At 54.2% G+C, this 16,632-nt stretch overlaps 1 protein-coding gene across 13 annotated transcripts in view; it reads left to right on the top strand.

Moving 5' to 3' along the window:
- Window positions 1–4,109: 4,109 nt before the first annotated feature.
- The window catches only part of CROCC (ciliary rootlet coiled-coil, rootletin), a 59,025-nt gene continuing 46,502 nt past the window's right edge, over window positions 4,110–16,632 (top strand). For 7 of the 13 annotated variants that reach the window (XR_012425326.1, XM_074018707.1, XM_065529126.1 and 4 more), the window contains exons 1-3: window positions 11,644–11,810; window positions 12,401–12,536; window positions 14,054–14,208. Coding sequence is in view for 10 of the 13 variants with exons in the window: in XM_074018707.1 (XP_073874808.1) it covers window positions 11,751–11,810; window positions 12,401–12,536; window positions 14,054–14,208 (351 nt within the window). In the remaining 3 variants the exon portion in view is untranslated. Of the gene's footprint in view, window positions 4,176–5,680; window positions 5,812–11,643; window positions 11,811–12,400; window positions 12,537–14,053; window positions 14,209–16,632 lie in introns of those variants that run through there. The other 6 variants (XM_074018701.1, XM_074018687.1, XM_045379680.2 and 3 more) reach the window with 5 other exon arrangements.

Below are 16,632 nucleotides of genomic sequence, written 5' to 3'. Positions count from 1 at the left end.
GGCCGAGGCGGGCGGATCACAAGGTCAGGAGATCGAGACCATAGTGAAACCCCGTCTCTACTAAAAATACAAAAAATTAGCCGGGTGCGGTGGCGGGCGCCTGTAGTCCCAGCTACTCAGGAGGCTGAGGCAGGAGAATGGCGGGAACCCGGGAGGCGGAGCTTGCAGTGAGCCGAGATCGCGCCACTGCACTCCAGCCTGGGCAACAGCGTGAGACTCCGTCTCAAAAAAAAAAAAAAAAAAAAAAAAAAAAAAAAAAAAAAAAAGAAAGAAAAAGAAAGAGAAAAAAGAAAAGAAAAAGAAAGACAATTAAGAGTTTGTTGAAAATTGTTTTAGTAGAATGCTAGGCAGCATGTTCTTGCACCTGTACTCCCAGCAACTGAACAGGCTGAGGTGGAAAGGATTGCTTTAGGCCAGCAGTTGAAGACCAACCTGGGCAACAGGGCAAGACCTCATCTCTAAAAAAATACAAGGCAAGCTGAGCCACGAGTGTTGCCTGAGCCCAGAAGTTCCAAGTTCGTCAGCTATAATTGCCCTTGCTGCACTCTGGCCCAGATAACAGAGCAAGACCCTGTGTCTTATTTTTTATTTTCATTTTTTACTACTTATGCTTATTTATTTATTTGTTTATTTTTGACACAGAGTCTTGCTCTGTAGCCCAGGCTGGAGTGCAGTGGTGTGATCTCAGCTCACTGCAAGCTCTGCTTGAAATGGGAGGTTTCACTGGGGAAACACATTTTCTTGTTGAATTTCTAACATGAAAAAATAATAGATTTAGCTGTAGATTAAATTAATGGTCTTGATAGTTTGGTATAATAAAATAAATGAAATGAAGTTGATAGCAGAGAGCAATCTTTCATGTTTTGAACAATTTAAATAATGTAAATAATATATGAAGATATGAAAAAGCTCATTACGTTATTATTATTTATTTTATTTTATTTATTTATTTATTTATTTTGAGACAGAGTCTCACTCTGTCGCCTAGGCTGGAGTGCAGTGTTGCAATCTCGGCTCACTGCAAACTCTGCCTCCTGGGTTCAAGCGATTCTCCTGCCTCAATCTCCTGAGTTGCTGGGATTACAGGCACACACCACCACGCCCGGCTGAGTTTTGTAATTTTAGTAGACACGGGGTTTCACCATGTTGGTCAGGCTGGTCTAAAACTCCTGACCGGCCGGGCGTGGTGGCTCAAGCCTGTAATCCCAGCACTTTGGGAGGCCGAGACGGGCGGATCACGAGGTCAGGAGTTCGAGACCATCCTGGCTAACACGGTGAAACCCCGTCTCTACTAAAAAATACAAAAAAAAAAAACTAGCCGGGCGAGGTGGCGGGCGCCTGTAGTCCCGGCTACTCGGGAGGCTGAGGCAGGAGAATGGCATAAAAACCCGGGAGGAAGAGCTTGCAGTGAGCTGAGATCCGGCTACTGCACTCCAGCCTGGGCGACACAGCGAGACTCCGTCTCAAAAAAAAAAAAATAATAAAATAAAAATTAAAAAAAAAAATAAAACTCCTGACCTCGTGATCTGCACGCTACGGCTTCCCAAAGTGCTGGGATTACAGGCGTGAGCCACCACATCTGGCCCATTATGTTATTTTTTAAAAAATCAGTGTGACTCTTTTGACAAATTAGAATGGTTTAATACTCTTGGTTAAACTGGGTGTGGTGGCTCACGCCTGTAATCCCAGCACTTTGGGAGCCTGAGGTCAGGAGTTTGAGACCAGCCTGGACAACATGGTGAAACCCTGTCTGTACTAAAAATACAAAAATTAGCCGGGCATGGTGGCGCGTGCCTGTAGTCCCAGCTACTCCGGAGGCTGAGGCAGGAGAATTGCTTGAACCCGGGAGACAGAAGTTGCAGTGAGCCAAGATCGTGCCACTGCACTCCAGCCTGGGGGGTGACAGAGTAAGACTCTGAGCCTTCTTGTCGTGCCGTGCCGTTTCTTCCATCACCATCACCTGAGGAAAGTTCCCTGGGCTCTGGCCCCTTCCCTGAAACTTCTGTTCTGACAGCCCCTTTCGAGGTAAAACCCAAACCCACAGGAAGAGGGGAGCCTACCGTTGTGCATACCGCTTCACCGAAACGTGAATTAAAGAGTATTATAGGCCGGGCTCGGTGGCTCAAGCCTGTAATCCCAGCACTTTGGGAGGCCGAGACGGGCGGATCACGAGGTCAGGAGATCGAGACCATCCTGGCTAACACGGTGAAACCCCGTCTCTACTAAAAAAATACAAAAAACTAGCCGGGCGAGGTGGCGGGCGCCTGTAGTCCCAGCTACTCGGGAGGCTGAGGCAGGAGAATGGCGTAAACCCGGGAGGCGGAGCTTGCAGTGAGCCGAGATCCGGCCACTGCACTCCAGCCTGGGCGACAGAGCAAGACTCTGTCTCAAAAAAAAAAAAAAAAAAAAAAAAAAAAAAAAAGACAGACTCTGCAAGTTAGCCTTCAGATGCCCAGCAAATCCAGTTAACCAGAGCACTGTCCTCTACACCTCCCGGTGAATGTGGTTCTGCTGATGGCGGGCAGAGTCCTCCCCAGCCTAGCCGCTGGATTTGGCAGGCACTTGGCCTTAGCAACCTCAGGGTGGTAACTCCAATCAGTTACTTGTTTCCCTGTTACCTGAATTGCGGATTTAGAACCCTCTGCAGTGAGCAGGTGAGCACCTGGCATGATTCTTTTCTGGTGGGTGGTCCTGGGGGTCACTGGGCCAGTCACCACCTGGTGACAGGACAGGGTGACCGGTGGGTGGCAGCCCTGGGGATTCAAAGGACCGTAGCCCGGTCAGGCTGAGCTGAGCAGAGCCAAGGAGTCAGCACAGCAGGGAACCTAAGCTCCTCACAGACAGGGGAGCTGGAGGCCCCGCCAAGGAGGTAAGTATGTGCCTCCCTGCAGCAGGGTCCTGGTCCAGGCCACAGCCTTGCTTGCACTGGGCTGGGTTTCAGAGCCCAAAGGACACACTGGCAGCCTTTAGTGCAGTTTTTCAGATGTTACAAACAGATTCCTCTTTGACAAAGATGAAAGTTCCACTGCTTCCCTCCTTACCACGCAGGAAACATGGAACCCAACCATCAGCCGCGGGCCTGCTGGCCGTTCTTTCTTTGTGTTTGGAAAAAACACAAAATCATTAAATTAAATATGCCTTTTCAAACCAAACACATCCCTCTTTTAGCCCTGGAGATTCAGAGCTGCCTCTCCTTTTGAAAATGAATGATCTTGGCCGGGTGCGCTGGCTCATGCCTGTAATCCCAGTACTTTGAGAAGCCGAGGTGGCTGGATCGCGAGGACAAGAGTTCGAGACCAGCCTGGCCAATATGGTGAAACACTCTACTAAAAATACAAAAACTAGCCGGGCATGGCGGCGGGCGCCTGTAGTCCCAACTACTCAGGAGGCTGAGGCAGGAGAATTTCTCGAACCCCGAAGGCAGAGGTTGCAGTGAGCCGAGATCACACCACTGCACTCCAGCCTGGGCAATAAGAGCGAGACTCCCTCAAAAAAAAAAAAAAAAAAAAAAAAAAAGAAGAATTTCATCCAATGCCTTCAATAACAGAAGGAGGTCGAAGTCCAGTGAGGGGGTGGAACGAACATACAGTGGAAAGGACACGAGACAAGCGCTTGCAGGTTGAGTCTTGCGAACAAACTGAGGCCAGAGTGCCTTCCTCAGGGCTGTACCTCAGTTAGCAAAACAAAGGCATTCTCTCCGACGGGTCAAATCACCGAAGCCTCGGGATCGTCGCTGGGGGCTGTGACGGGGCTAGCATGAAATGTCCCCTCCGTCTGGCTGGGCGAAGGGTCAGTGCTCAGGAGTTTCAGGCCTTTAAGGCCGGGCGAGACTGCAGGGGGACTCTGCAGCCGGGTGGGGGTTTCGATCCCGCACTGTGCTTGCAACTGCGAGGCCTTGGGGGTCGTGCTTCGTTCGCCTGAAATCCTCGTTCGTGCGTGCAGGAGGCGCCTGGCTTGCCCGGCGGTGCGAAGCAGCAAGCCGGAGGGCGCAGTAGGCGTGTCCGCCCAGGCCGGCCTCTGTAAGCCCCGCGGCGCGCGGCTCCCGGCTCCCGGCTCCCGGCCCCGCCCCCGCCTCCGCCCCACTCCCGCGCGGAGCAGGCTCCGCCCCCAGTTCCCCCTGCCCGGTCCGGCCCGCTTGGCCTCGGCAGCAGCGGCTGCGGCGAAGGCGCGCGAAGGTAGGAGGCCGGGGGCGCGCGCGTGCGCGGGGGCGGGACGGACGCGCTCCCGGCGGAGGAGGCCGCGCGCCTGGGGACGGGCTGGAGCCACGTCCCGGATTTGGGGGCGCTGTGGGCGCCTCATCCGCCGCTGCTCGGCACCGGAGGCCAAGTGAGCGTTCCCGACGGGCTCCGCGGATGCCCCGCTGCGTCCTGCCGCCCATCCTGCCCGGATTGTCGCGGGCCGGAGGCACGACAGGAGGCCGGGGCCTGCTCGGGCGCAGCGGCCTGCAGGGCGCAGCCGTCCCTCCGCCGGCCGGGGTCCCCTCGCTCCGCGGGCGGCCGTGGGAGGCCCTCGCGACGGCCACTGCCCCCCGCAGATGCCCTCTGCAGCTCCTGCTTGCGGTCCCCGCTCTGTACTGCCCTCCTAGTGTGGGACGCGGTTTCGTCTTCATTGCAGCCCTGTCGAGTCGGAAGCATCTCCGTTGTGCGGATGCAGAAACTGAGGCCTAGAGCGCGCAGTTGGGCTGGCCACAAAGGCAGGGCCGCCGGATGCTGTGCGGGGATGGGGCCCTGCACCCCTTGCGCCTCTCATCATGCGGCCTCAGGCCCCTGGGCCCGGCAGCGTCTCTGGAGTGGGCATTTTGAACGAGCGCCCTCCTGATTTTCACACAAACCTAAGCTTGACGACCATGCTGGGGCGGATGTCTGCCCCTCTGGTGACCAGCTCACAGCTCCCTCGGGAAGATGATTGACTGGGGAATGGGAACCCTGGGGAGGGGGCCTTCATGGTTCCATCTGTCTGTTTACGCCAGAAAACAGAGATTTCTGTTTTCTTTAGCTGGGCTCACAGCAGGTGCTTAATAAACAGATCTCGTGGCGGAGCAGAGGCCAGCGGGATTCAGGCAAGACTCCAGGACTCAACCCCTGGATCTGGGAGGCTCCCCACCCACGCACATTTGCCTGACTTAACCCTCCCCTCCCCAGTCTTTCTCTCAGCCCTTGGAGGGGAGGCCCCCTTTCCACCCAGGTGGCCCCTGTGGGGGTCACTGCCTGGTTTTCACCCTGAACTTCTGGGATGCGGCAGATGCAGGATGTGTTCGCTGGTGTCCTTCCGTGATCCCCGTCTGCGGCTGACACCATCTTTGGCCCAACATGACCGCAGCCAGAGCCAACGGGAATCATTTCTTTTTCCATTTAACATCCTATATTATTACTTGGCTCTTCGCATTCATTAATTCATTCAGCAGCTCCTCGTGGAGCTTTGGCCTTAGCCCATGCACTGTGGAAGTGGCAGTGAACTAAGCCAACCTGGCACTTTGGGAGGCTGAGGTGGGAGGACTGCTTGAGCCCAAAAGTTGGAGACTAGCCTGGGCAACATCTCATCTCTACAACAAGTAAAAAACTAGCCAGGCATGGTGGCACGCACCTGTGGTCCCAGCTACTCAGGAGGCTGAGGTGGGAGGATCCCTTAAGCGCAGGAGGTCAAGGCAGCAGTGAGCCGTGATTTTGCCACTGCACTCCAGCCTGGACAACAGAGCAAGACCCTGTCTCAAAGGAAAAAAAAAAGGAGACAGACAACATACATGTTGGAGAAAACGGAACAGCCACTGGAGGGACGTCTTTAGCTGGGAGTCAGGGATACCTCCCTCAGAAGGTGATATTTTTGAGCTAAAATCTGGCTGACAAGCAGCAGTGAGTTGTGCAGAGGAAGGGGGAAGAGCGTCCCAGGGAGAGAAAATGGCAGTGCAAAGGCCCAGAGGTGGGAGCATGCGTGGTGTTTGAGGAATCAAGAAGGCCATGAGCAGCTGGGTGTGGTGGCTCACGCCTGTAATCCCAGCGCTTTGGGAGGCCAAGATGTGTGGGTCACTTGAGATCAGGAGTTTAAGGCCAGTCTGGCCCATATGGTGAAACCTCATCTCTACTAAAAATACAAAAATTAGCTGGGCGCGGTGGCTCACATCTGTAATCCCAGCACTTTGGGAGGCCGAGGCGGGCGGATCACAAGGTCAGGAGATCAAGACCATCCTGGAGAACACGGTGAAACCCCGTTTTTACTAAAAATACAAAAAATTAGCCAGCCGTGGTGGCGGGTGCCTATAGTCCCAGCTACTCAGGAGGCTGAGAAGGAGAATGGTGTGAACCCCGGAGGCAGAGGTTGCAGTGGGCCAAGATCGTGCCACTGCACTCCAGCCTGGGCAACAAAGCCAGACTTTGTCTCCAAAAAAAAAAAAAAAAAAATACAAAAATTAGCTGGGCGTGGTGGTGCTTGCCTGTAATCCCAGCTACTCAGGAGGCTGAGGTAGGAGAATTGCTTGAACCCAGGAGGCGGAGGTTGCAGTAAGCCGTGATCGTGCACCACTGCACTCCAGCCTGGGTAACAGAGCAAGACTCTGCCTCAAAAAATAAAATAAAATAAGGCCATGAGTGAGGGGGAGAGAGGAGATGAGGTGGGAGAAGTGGGATGGAGTCAGATCTGGTGGGCCCTGTGAGCCATGGAAGGACTTTGAACTTCATTTTAGGTGCGGTAAGAGCTAGTAGAGGGCTTTGGGCAGGGGAGGGGTATGACCTCTACTGTGTGAAATTGAGTGGGGTGAGGGGATGAGCATCGAAGCAGAGAGACCCTTGGGGAGCCATCTGAGCAGTCCAGGCAGTGGCTTATGTAATACACATCGGAGTCCTGGGGTGGTGCCAGGCACACAGCAGGTGCTGCAGGATGGCAGTCATTGCTGTTACTGTTTTTGTTTATCTGAGGCAGTGTCTTGCTCTTTCACCCAGGCTAGAGTGCAGTGACACAACCGCAGCTCGTTGCAGCCTCAACCTTCCAGGTTCAAGCAATCCTCCTGCCTCAGCCTCTCAAGGAACTGGGACTACAGGAGGTATATGCCACCATGCCAAGCCAGTTTTTTTTGTATTTTTTGGTAGAGATGGAGTCTCACTATGTTGCCAGGGCTGGTCTCAAACTCCTGGGCTCAAGCAGTCCTCCTACCTCAGCCTCCCAAAGTGTTGGGATCACCCAGCTTGCTGTTATTATTTAAGACTCTGGACTGGGCGTGATGGCTCATGCCTGTAATCCCAGCACTTTGAGAGGCCGACGCAGGTAGATCACTTGAGGTCAGGAGTTTGAGACCAACCTGGCAAACATGGTGAAATCCTGTCTCTACTAAAAATTAAAAAATTAACTGGGCGTGGTGGCGCATACCTGTAATCCCAGCTACTCAGGAGGCTGAGGCAGGAGAATTGCTTGAGCCCAGGAGGCAGAGGTTGCAGTGAGCCGAGATCGTGCCACTGCACTCCAGACTGGGTGACAGAGCGAGACTCCATCTCCAAAACAAAGCAAAACAAAATAAACAAAAAAAAACAAAAACGCTTTGGAATCAGGCACACCTAGGTCGCGGCTGTGACTTGAGCTCTTTGTGGCTGGGTGCACTGGAGCCAATTATGTAACTTTGCTGAGACTTCATGCTGTCATCTGTAAAGTGAGTAGAGTGGTGCCGGGAATGTTAAAGCAGGTAAGGGACAGATGTAACATTTTGCGCACAGGGACTGGCTCATGGTTGGTTCAATATTTTTGTCATAATTTCCAGTCAGCAGCAGGAGGATAAAGAAGGGGTAAGCGGATAAGAGGTACTGCTGTGTTTGAAATGAGTAATCTCTGAGGAGCTTTTTGGCTAGTTCCTGCCGCTAACCCTGGCAAAAGGCAGGTTTGGAGGGTGGTGGTGGGGAGGGAAGGGTACAAAGGGTATCTCTTCTGTGTTTGGTCACCAAATAATGGCTCAGCATCTAGAACAAGGCACAGGGTTCTAGCTTCGGTACTAGAAAGAGCCAATAATACTCATGATAGTAATGATAACAGTAATAATAACCAACACTTACCGGCTATTTAACTGCTGGTAGTAATTAAGGTAACACTAGCTAATGTGATAGTGAAACCCTGAATCCTCAGAGGCTTAGCACAATGGAAGTTTATTTCTCATTCATGAAAAGTCCTGCTGGGTGTTTCGCCGGTGGCTTTCTATGTGGTGACCCAGAGACCCAGATCCCTTCTGTCTTGTGGTTCCAGCATCCCCTAGGACCTTGGAATTATTTCCTTCTAGCTGATGGAGCAGGAAGGAGAGAAATAATTTTATGGGCCAAGCCTAACGTGGCACGCTTTCTTTCTGTCTGAATTCTGTGGACCAGAAGTTGACCACGTGGCCGTATCTGACTGGAAAGGAGTCTGGGAAATGGCTTTCAGCCATATTCCTAAGAGAATCGGAAATGCTTTGTGGTGAGCACATTGCAGCTTCTGCCACACCATATCCAGGCATATAGCTTAGCACGGGATATTTTATTTGATGCTCATGCTAGAGACAGGCACCATTATTATCCCATTTTGCAGATGAGGAAACTGAGGCTCAGGGAAGTGAAGACTCTGGCGCAGGGTCTGTGAGCCAAGATTGGAGTCCAGGTGGCCAGATGCTGAAGCTGTTGGCATCCAGATTTCTAAGGGGAATTCAGTCTTTTTTTTTTTTTTTTTTTTTTGGAGAATTGGGTGGAAGTAGTGGACACATACAACATACACAGGGTTCAGATGTGACTTCCTGGGACCCACAGAACCCAGCAGGACTCTGCAGGAGAACTTTGGGGATGGAGCCAAGGGTGGGTGTCACCTGGTGCCAGGGGCTGATATCCTGTCCCCTTCCCCCAACCCTTAGGGCCGTGGTCAGGAGAAGGCACAGAACAATTCAGTTCAGTCCCCCAAGGACATCTGGGGCCCCCTCTGCTGAGCTGGGTGTGCAGGGCTGGACATGCTGGCCCAGGGGTATTTGTATTTGTGGCTTCCCCCTGCTTTGATAGGCAGGTGTGCAGCCTGTAGTGGGGATTTTTGGAGGCTGCCTAGAGGGAGAAGAGTGGGCATCCCTGTGGTTTGTAGTGGCAGCTCTCTGCTGCTGGCCGGTTTAGTTTAGTTTTTTTTTGACACAGTCTCGCTCTGTCACCCAGGCTAGAGTGCAGTGGTGCAATCTCAGCTCACTGCAACCTCTGCCTCCTGGTTTCAAGTGATTCTTGTGCCTCAGCCTCCCGAGTAGCTGGTACTGCAGGCACCCACCACCATGCCCAGCTAATTTCTGTATTTTTAGTAGAGACGGGGTTTCACCACGTTGGCCAGGCTGGTCTAGAATTCCTGATCTCAAGCGATCTACCTGCCTCGGCCTCCCAAAGTGTTGGGATTACAGGCGTGAGCCACTGCACCCGGACAGTGGCTGGTTTAGTTTTGCCCAAATCTGGCTTGCTTGCCATTGCAACTTGGCAACATTTATCTTTTCTGCCCTGTCTCTTGGTTTTCCATCTGCAGGACAGGTCCCTTAGTTGGGCATGAGCGGTCTAGCCTGGACTGATGAGCATTTGTACAGCACCGTGGCATTCTGGGTCTGACCTCGATACAGTAGTAGAGCCTCAAAGTGCAAATGCCTCGGCCTTGCCCTTCAGTCACTTACTGGGAGGCTGCTGGTCACAGTGGAATGAGCTGTGGGCTCACCACTTCCCTGAAGCATGTCACCTTGAGTAGGTGAGAGCCCAATCTCTCTGAGCCTCAGTTTTCTCATCTGGAAATGGGTCAAAGTAAGGATTTAATGAGATAATGTGAATATGCCCCCTTTAGGGCACAGCATGGAGCAGAAGGCACCCAGAGGCCGAGGGCTGAGGCATAGCAGTGAAGCAGGACGAGCCACAGGCAAAACTCCTCAGACACCGGGTTAAAGAAGGAAGGAGCTTTGTTCAGCTGGGAACTTCAGCAGACTTGTGTCTTAAAAGTGGAGCTCCTCGAATGAGCAATTCCTGTCCTTTTTCAGGGCTTACAACTCTAAGGACAGGAGCCCAGACACATGATGCTAATGACGAAAGGAACAGTGGCCACCATTGGCTAATAGCTCACCACCTGCCAGGTGTGGCAGGTACTATCAGTCTCATTTTTTTGTTGTTTTTGGTAGGACAGAGTCTTGCTATGTTGCCCAGGCTGGTCTCAAACTCCTGGGCTCAAGTGATTCTCTCATCTTGGCCTCCCAAAGTGCTGGGATTACAGACCTGAACTACCACACTTGGTCTAGTCTCATTTTATTTTATTTTATTTTATTTTATTTTATTTTATTTTATTTTATTTTATTTTATGTTTTTGAGACAGAGTCTTGCCCTGTCACCCTGGCTGGAGTGCTGTGGTACAATCTTGCCTCACTGCCACCTCCTCCTCCCGGGTTCAAGTGATTCCCCTGCCTCAGCCTCCTGACTAGCTGGGATTACATGCACATGCCACCATGCCCCAGCTAATTTTTTTATTTTTATTTATTTATTTATTTTCTTGAGATAGAGTCTTACTCTGTTGCCAGGCTGGAGTGCAGTGGCACGATCTCAGCTCACTGCAACTTCTGCCTCCCAGGTTCAAGCGATTCTCCTGACTCAGCCTCCCAAGTAGCTGGAATTACAGGCATGTGACACCACGCCCAGCTAATTTTTTGTATTTTTGGTAGAGATGGGGTTGCACCATATTGGTCAGGCTGGTCTCAAACTCCTGACCTCAGCTGATCTGTCTGCCTTGGCCTCCCAAAATGCTGAGATTACAGGCGTGAGCACCCGCGCTCGACCGGGACTGTGCCTTTTGGATTTTCAAATGAATGAAATGAGTATTTCTTGAGTGTTGACCCTGTGACCCCCCGGCACCGTGTCATGTGCTGGTTATGCACACACGATATTTTCTTTCATCCCCAGACAGCTCCATGAGGTGAGTGCCAATATTATCACATCTTACGTAAGAGGACACTGAGGCTCAGAGAGGCAAAGTCACTGTTGCTGGTGCACCCAGCAAGTGGGGGCTGGTGTGGGTGTGGAGGGGCCAGAAGCTTCTCAATAAGTGCCCGCAGGGCAAGGCTGGGGCATTTGTAGGTCGAGGCTGTGCTACTGTGTCTAGGTCAGACCTAGGAATGCTGCAGGTGTTGCATAAATGCTCATCAGTCCAGGCTGGACCGCTCATGCCTAGCTAAGTGCCTAGCCTGCTCTGGGTGACCTCACAGCCTGCATTCTTTGCCCTACACCTGTTGTGGGAAAGCGTGCTCCCAGCATGCTGTAAATCCTTGCATTCTTAGCTAACCATGTGACCCCAGTTCTGGGCCAGCAAAGATGGTCCTGAAGACTTAGGACTCTGGCCTTTCCTGTCTCATGGCTACTGACCCCATCCCCTGGCTTAGAGGGCTCTAGGACCCAGCAACCTGTGGAGGGTGGAGAGTGTGTGAGGTCCTGACCTCCAGGTACCTCCCCTCCTTTTCAACCCCCATTCCCTCTTCTCTCTCCTCCCTTCCTTTCTCTCCTTTCTTCTCTCCTCTCTTTATCCTTCCTCTTCCTTCGGCTCCCCGCCTCTGCTTCCCTCCTCTCCTGTCCTTTCCCATCCCCTCCCCCCTCAGCCCCCATCCCGCTCCTCCCACCCCGGTGGTCACATGGGGGCGCCGCCGGATTTAAGCTTAATCTGCCTGGTGCTCAGCACAGCAGCCTGGCTGTGGCGCGTGCTGACTGAGCTAGTCTTGGGGTCCTGGGGAAGGGGGCTGGAGGAGTGCTCACAGCCTCCCCCCCATGACCTTGGGGCTGGCGGGGGCACAGGACGTCGAGCTGACACTAGAGACGGTTATCCAGGTGGGTCCTGGGGGCTGTGCCCACCCTGTCTGGGGCGGGGTAGTGTGGACTTAGCAGGAGTGGTGAGAGGTGTGTGCGTCTTGGGGGTCAATGGGTGGGAGGGGTGTGGTGCTGGTGGGGCATAAGGGGCCCCCGTTTGCAGTTCCTGGCAAGACGGGGGGGCAGAGGTACACACAGGGTGCACCTGCTGTGGCTTCCTCATCCCAGTATCCCAGTGCCCTGCATTGGGAGAAGAGGGTCCCTACTTCCAGATTTTAGGATTTGGAGGACCTCTGGCATAGCCGGATCCTCATCCATCTAGGGTCGGAGCCGGATTGGAGCCCCCAACACTGGACTGCCTCAGTGGGGTTTGGGAGTTGCTCCTGGGGTTTGGTTCGCATCTCTGGCCCTGGGTGGACTTCTTCCAGGGGCGGGGAGCGCACAAGAGGCTCCTCCCACGGGGATTTTTTGGATTCTAATTCCCAGGCTTCACTCCATCTTGCGGGGGCTCCTGGGGACCCGTATCTTGGGCGGTAGGACTTGGCTCTTCCCCCGAGGCCAGGGAGCCCCGGGTCCCAGGTCCCCTGAAGACCCTCTCGCTTTTCCCACAGACACTGGAGAGCAGCGTCCTGTGCCAGGAGAAGGGCTTGGGCACGCGGGACCTGGCCCAGGACGCTCAGACCACCAGCCTGCCTGCCCGCATCAGGGAGATTGTCACCCGCAACCTCTCCTGGCCTGAGAGCCCAGGTGCCACCCCCATCCGCTCCCTTCCACAGACACCACCCACATTTTACCTCTTTGCATGTCTCTTTCCTGAGCAGTCACCATGATGATCATGACTGTAACTCGCTGTGGGGCAGGCACAACCTTATGATGGAAGAACCCATTTTACAGATGAGGAAACGGAGGCTCAGGGATGAATTTGCCCAGACTTATTCCGCATGTGGTGCAACTAGAAGGAAGGGCTGAGCATCCCCTCCGTGCTTGCCTGTAGCCTGCTGCAAAGATGTGAACCCCAAATCCCGTATTTCCACCCGGGGAAGGTGTGAGCTGGTTGAACCCAAGATGTAGGGAAAGGGCAGCTCAGCTCAGACCAGGGTTTTGCAGAAGTCTGAGTGGATGGCACTGTCCATGCATTTCCCACGTGGGCAGGAAGGTGGATGGTCCCTGCTCCTCTCAGCGGGTGGCACACATGGTGGTGTTATGTGGCTTGAGGGTCTGGGAAGGGCACAGTCAGTTGCAGCTGGTGTGCTGGCAGCCCTCCGTGATGGCGTTTGGGTGTTCTAACCATTGTCTCTGTTCAACTGACAAGCTACAGACGGGCCCCCGCCTTGGGAGCACCAGGGATGCTGGCGCCCTGGAGCCCCAGACAGAGAGAGACTCAGGGGGCCCTCACCCTGACACCTGGGGCGTATGTCCAGTTCTCCTGGGGTAGAAGGGGAACCCACAGGAGGTGGACAACCCCGCTTCTCCCGCTGGCCTTTCTTTCCCTCTTCTCTCTTTCTCCTCCTCCTCACAACCTGACCCACGCTATCCTGAGTCCTAGCCTTTGAAGTTCCTTGAAGCTCTTCTCTTGAGTGCGGCTTTGATGCTTTTCTGGGAGGATCTGGTTACTATTCTACCTTTTTTTTTTTTTTTGAGACAGAGTCTCGCTGCGTTACCCTGGCTGGAGTGCAGTGGTGCAATCTCGGCTCATTGCAACCTCCGCCTCCCGGGTTCAAGGGATTCCCCTGTCTCAGCCTCCCAATTAGCTGGGACTACAGGCATATACCACCATGCCCAACTAATTTTTGTATTTTCAGTAGAGACAGGACTTCGCCATGTTGGCCAGGCTAGTCTCAAACTCCTGACCTCAGGTGATCCTCCCATCTCGCCTCCCAAAGTGCTAGGATTACAGGCGTGAGTCCGTGCCCGCCCCACCGATTTTACAGATAAGTAAAACAGGCCCCAGAGAAGAATAGTAATTGGAAAAGGAGGGAGGAAGAACTCAGGGGTCTCCTGGGTCCTAGACTGAGCCTCTCTCCTGCACCTCCAAAAGCTGCTGGGCCACACTTTAGCTGGAGCCGTGTTTACTTTATGTCCAGCTTTGTATCCCCTCCTTGCCTTCCTCCCTGTTCTCAGCTCTGTTTGCAGGCCTGGTGCTGCAGCCATTCCCACCTGGGCTCATCTCAGGGGCCTGGATGGTTTTCTTGCCCCCCCCCCCATGTGGGGAGGATGTCCCACTGGACTCAGAAGCCAACCATGTACCCACTGTCCCTTGCCAGTCCCGCTGCCAGCCACAGAGATGGCATCGCTGCTGTCACTGCAGGAGGAGAACCAGCTGCTGCAGCAGGAGCTGTCCCGCGTGGAGGACCTGCTGGCCCAGAGCCGTGCCGAGCGCGATGAACTTGCCATTAAGTACAACGCGGTCAGCGAGAGGGTGGGTGCTGCCCAGGTGGTGGGCTAGGCCAGAGCTCCCCTGGTTTGAGGGCATGGAGGCATCTAGACCAGGCCTACACATGGGGCAAAAGATGGGCCCTGGTGTCAGGTCGGCCTGAGCTTGGATTGAGGCTCTGCCACCTTGAGTGGCGTTGAACAAATCACTACATTCTTCAAGCCTGTTTTCTGTAGTGGGGATTGTAATGGGACGTGGAGTTGTGTGAATAATAGGAAATAATAGAATAAAGTGCCTGGCATAGGGGCATTTTGTTCCCATCTGTCCCAGGCCTGTTAGGGATGCGGGACACAGAGAACGAGATCCCTAGAGATTCCTGCCCCTTGAGTTTCTGGGCATCTCCCTGTGCTACCGTTGCCACGGGCCTTGGGGCTGAGGCGGTGGCTGGATGCTGGCTGGAGGCTGGTGTGGCCACCCGTGGTGTTCTGCAGGACATCTGGGGCAGCCACAAGACCTGCCGCCACTGCCTATTGGAATGGGTTCCAGGCAGGGAAGGAAGGAGAAGCAGGCCTGTCTTCATGTCCAGGCAGGATTCACATCACCTGTGCTGTAGGCTTGTGGGGGTCCCACGGCCTGGGGCGGGAGCTGGGTGTGAGCCGGTGCCAGGGGTGCGGGATGCTCTTGATGCACTGTCTGCTTTGGGCCTCCAGGTGGCCGGGAGGTAACCCTGGGAAGTTGGTGGTGGCTGAAGATTGGTAAGGGAGTTGCAAGTGGGACCGAGTGTATGTGTGCAGATGGGAGGCATGCAGGTGGCAATAGTGTATTAATAGTAGCTACTGTTGGCCGGGCGCGGTGGCTCAAGCCTGTAATCCCAGCACTTTGGGAGGCAGAGACGGGCGGATCACGAGGTCAGGGGATCGAGACCATCCTGGCTGACACAGTGAAACCCCGTCTCTACTAAAAAATACAAAAAAACTAGCCGGGCGAGGTGGCGGGCGCCTGTAGTCCCAGCTACTCGGGAGGCTGAGGCAGGAGAATGGCGTGAACCCGGGAGGCGGAGCTTGCAGTGAGCCAAGATCACGCCACTGCACTCCAGCCTGGGCGGCAGAGCGAGACTCTGTCTCAAAAAAAAAAAAAAAAAAAAAAATAGTAGCTACTGTTTATTGAATGCCTACTGTGTGCCAGGCATGTGCTGAGTGTTTCACATTTAATACACCAAGTTCGGGACCATTATGATGCCCATTTAACAAAGGAGAAAACAAGCTCAGGGATGGGAAGCACCATGCTGGGGGCACACAGCCAGTTAAGGCTAGACACCAGGTCTTCCAGCTCGCAGCCCTGGGGCTCTGTTTGGTTTCTAGACTAACCCAGTCTAGAACCAAAGTTCTGAAGTTTTGTTTCCTACGTACGGGAAGAGACTCAGGGCTAAGGATTTCAGGGCACAGCTGGTCCCCGCAAAGTTGGAAGGGACCCAGAGAGGCAGGGGCTGGCCCAGGGTCTCCTGTGTGGTAGTGGCAGAGCTGGGGTTGGCGTGGGACCCCTGAGCTGGGCTTGTCCAGGCTGGAGCCCGCACTGGGTGGAGGGTGTGTGTTCCTGTGTGTGACTGTGGGGCGTGTCCGTGTCCTGGGATTTGTCTGGCTGGACAAACCCCCGACGAGTTGGGACTTGTAGAGGAGCCGGGTAGGCGGCCCACAGTGGCCCCTAGCATCAGGACAGTGGAGAGCTAGTTTTCCCAGGGTCTGCAGCGGGTGTGTAGGGCATGCTGGCCCCAGTCTTGCATTGTCAGTGGTGATGGGGCCCTGAGCCAGCCCTCCCTTTTCTTTTGGCCCATGCATGGCACAGTGCCACACCCCCAGGGCCTGCCTCTTAAATGCCACCTTCTGAAGCTGGCCCTGCCCCCAGTTGGCAGGGAAAGGAAGAGGTGGGAGGTGACAGGTTCCTCCTCTGCTGGGACACAGCAGCTGGGGCTGGGACTGCAGCACAGGGGGACTGGGTTAGTGTGGAAGGCTCCCTCCTGTGGCTAGGGGGGCCCCAAATGGCACACAGAGGGCGCCCGCTGCTTCAGTTGTCCTCTATCCACCATGGTTTGAATGAGGCCCCACCTGGAGGCAGAGGTGGAATAGGAATGACTGCAAAGGCCTTTCCTGGAGGGTGGGTCCCCAGAGAACTTCAGAGCCTGGAGATCACCTTATCACAGATAGGGAAAGTAAGTCCTGGAGAGGGGGCATGATAGGCCCAAGGTCAGTGGTGGTGCTGGGATGAGACCCTTGGTCCAGGGCTCTGCAGTTGGGCAACATTCTTTCCCTGCCACCCCCTTTTCTCCATGGCCACAGGTGGCAAGTGCCTGCCCCTGTGGCCCTCACTGGCATGGTGGGCTGGGTTGGGGGGCAGTCAGCGAGATTGTTCTGATCTTTCCAACCCTGCAGCACCCCTGGCATGGGGAGTGGAGGGAGGGTCCGGTATCCTGTT

Source organism: Macaca fascicularis, chromosome 1, assembly GCF_037993035.2.
Source record: "Macaca fascicularis isolate 582-1 chromosome 1, T2T-MFA8v1.1".
NCBI lineage: Eukaryota > Metazoa > Chordata > Mammalia > Primates > Cercopithecidae > Macaca > Macaca fascicularis.
This window is presented reverse-complemented; position numbering and strand designations above follow the sequence as displayed.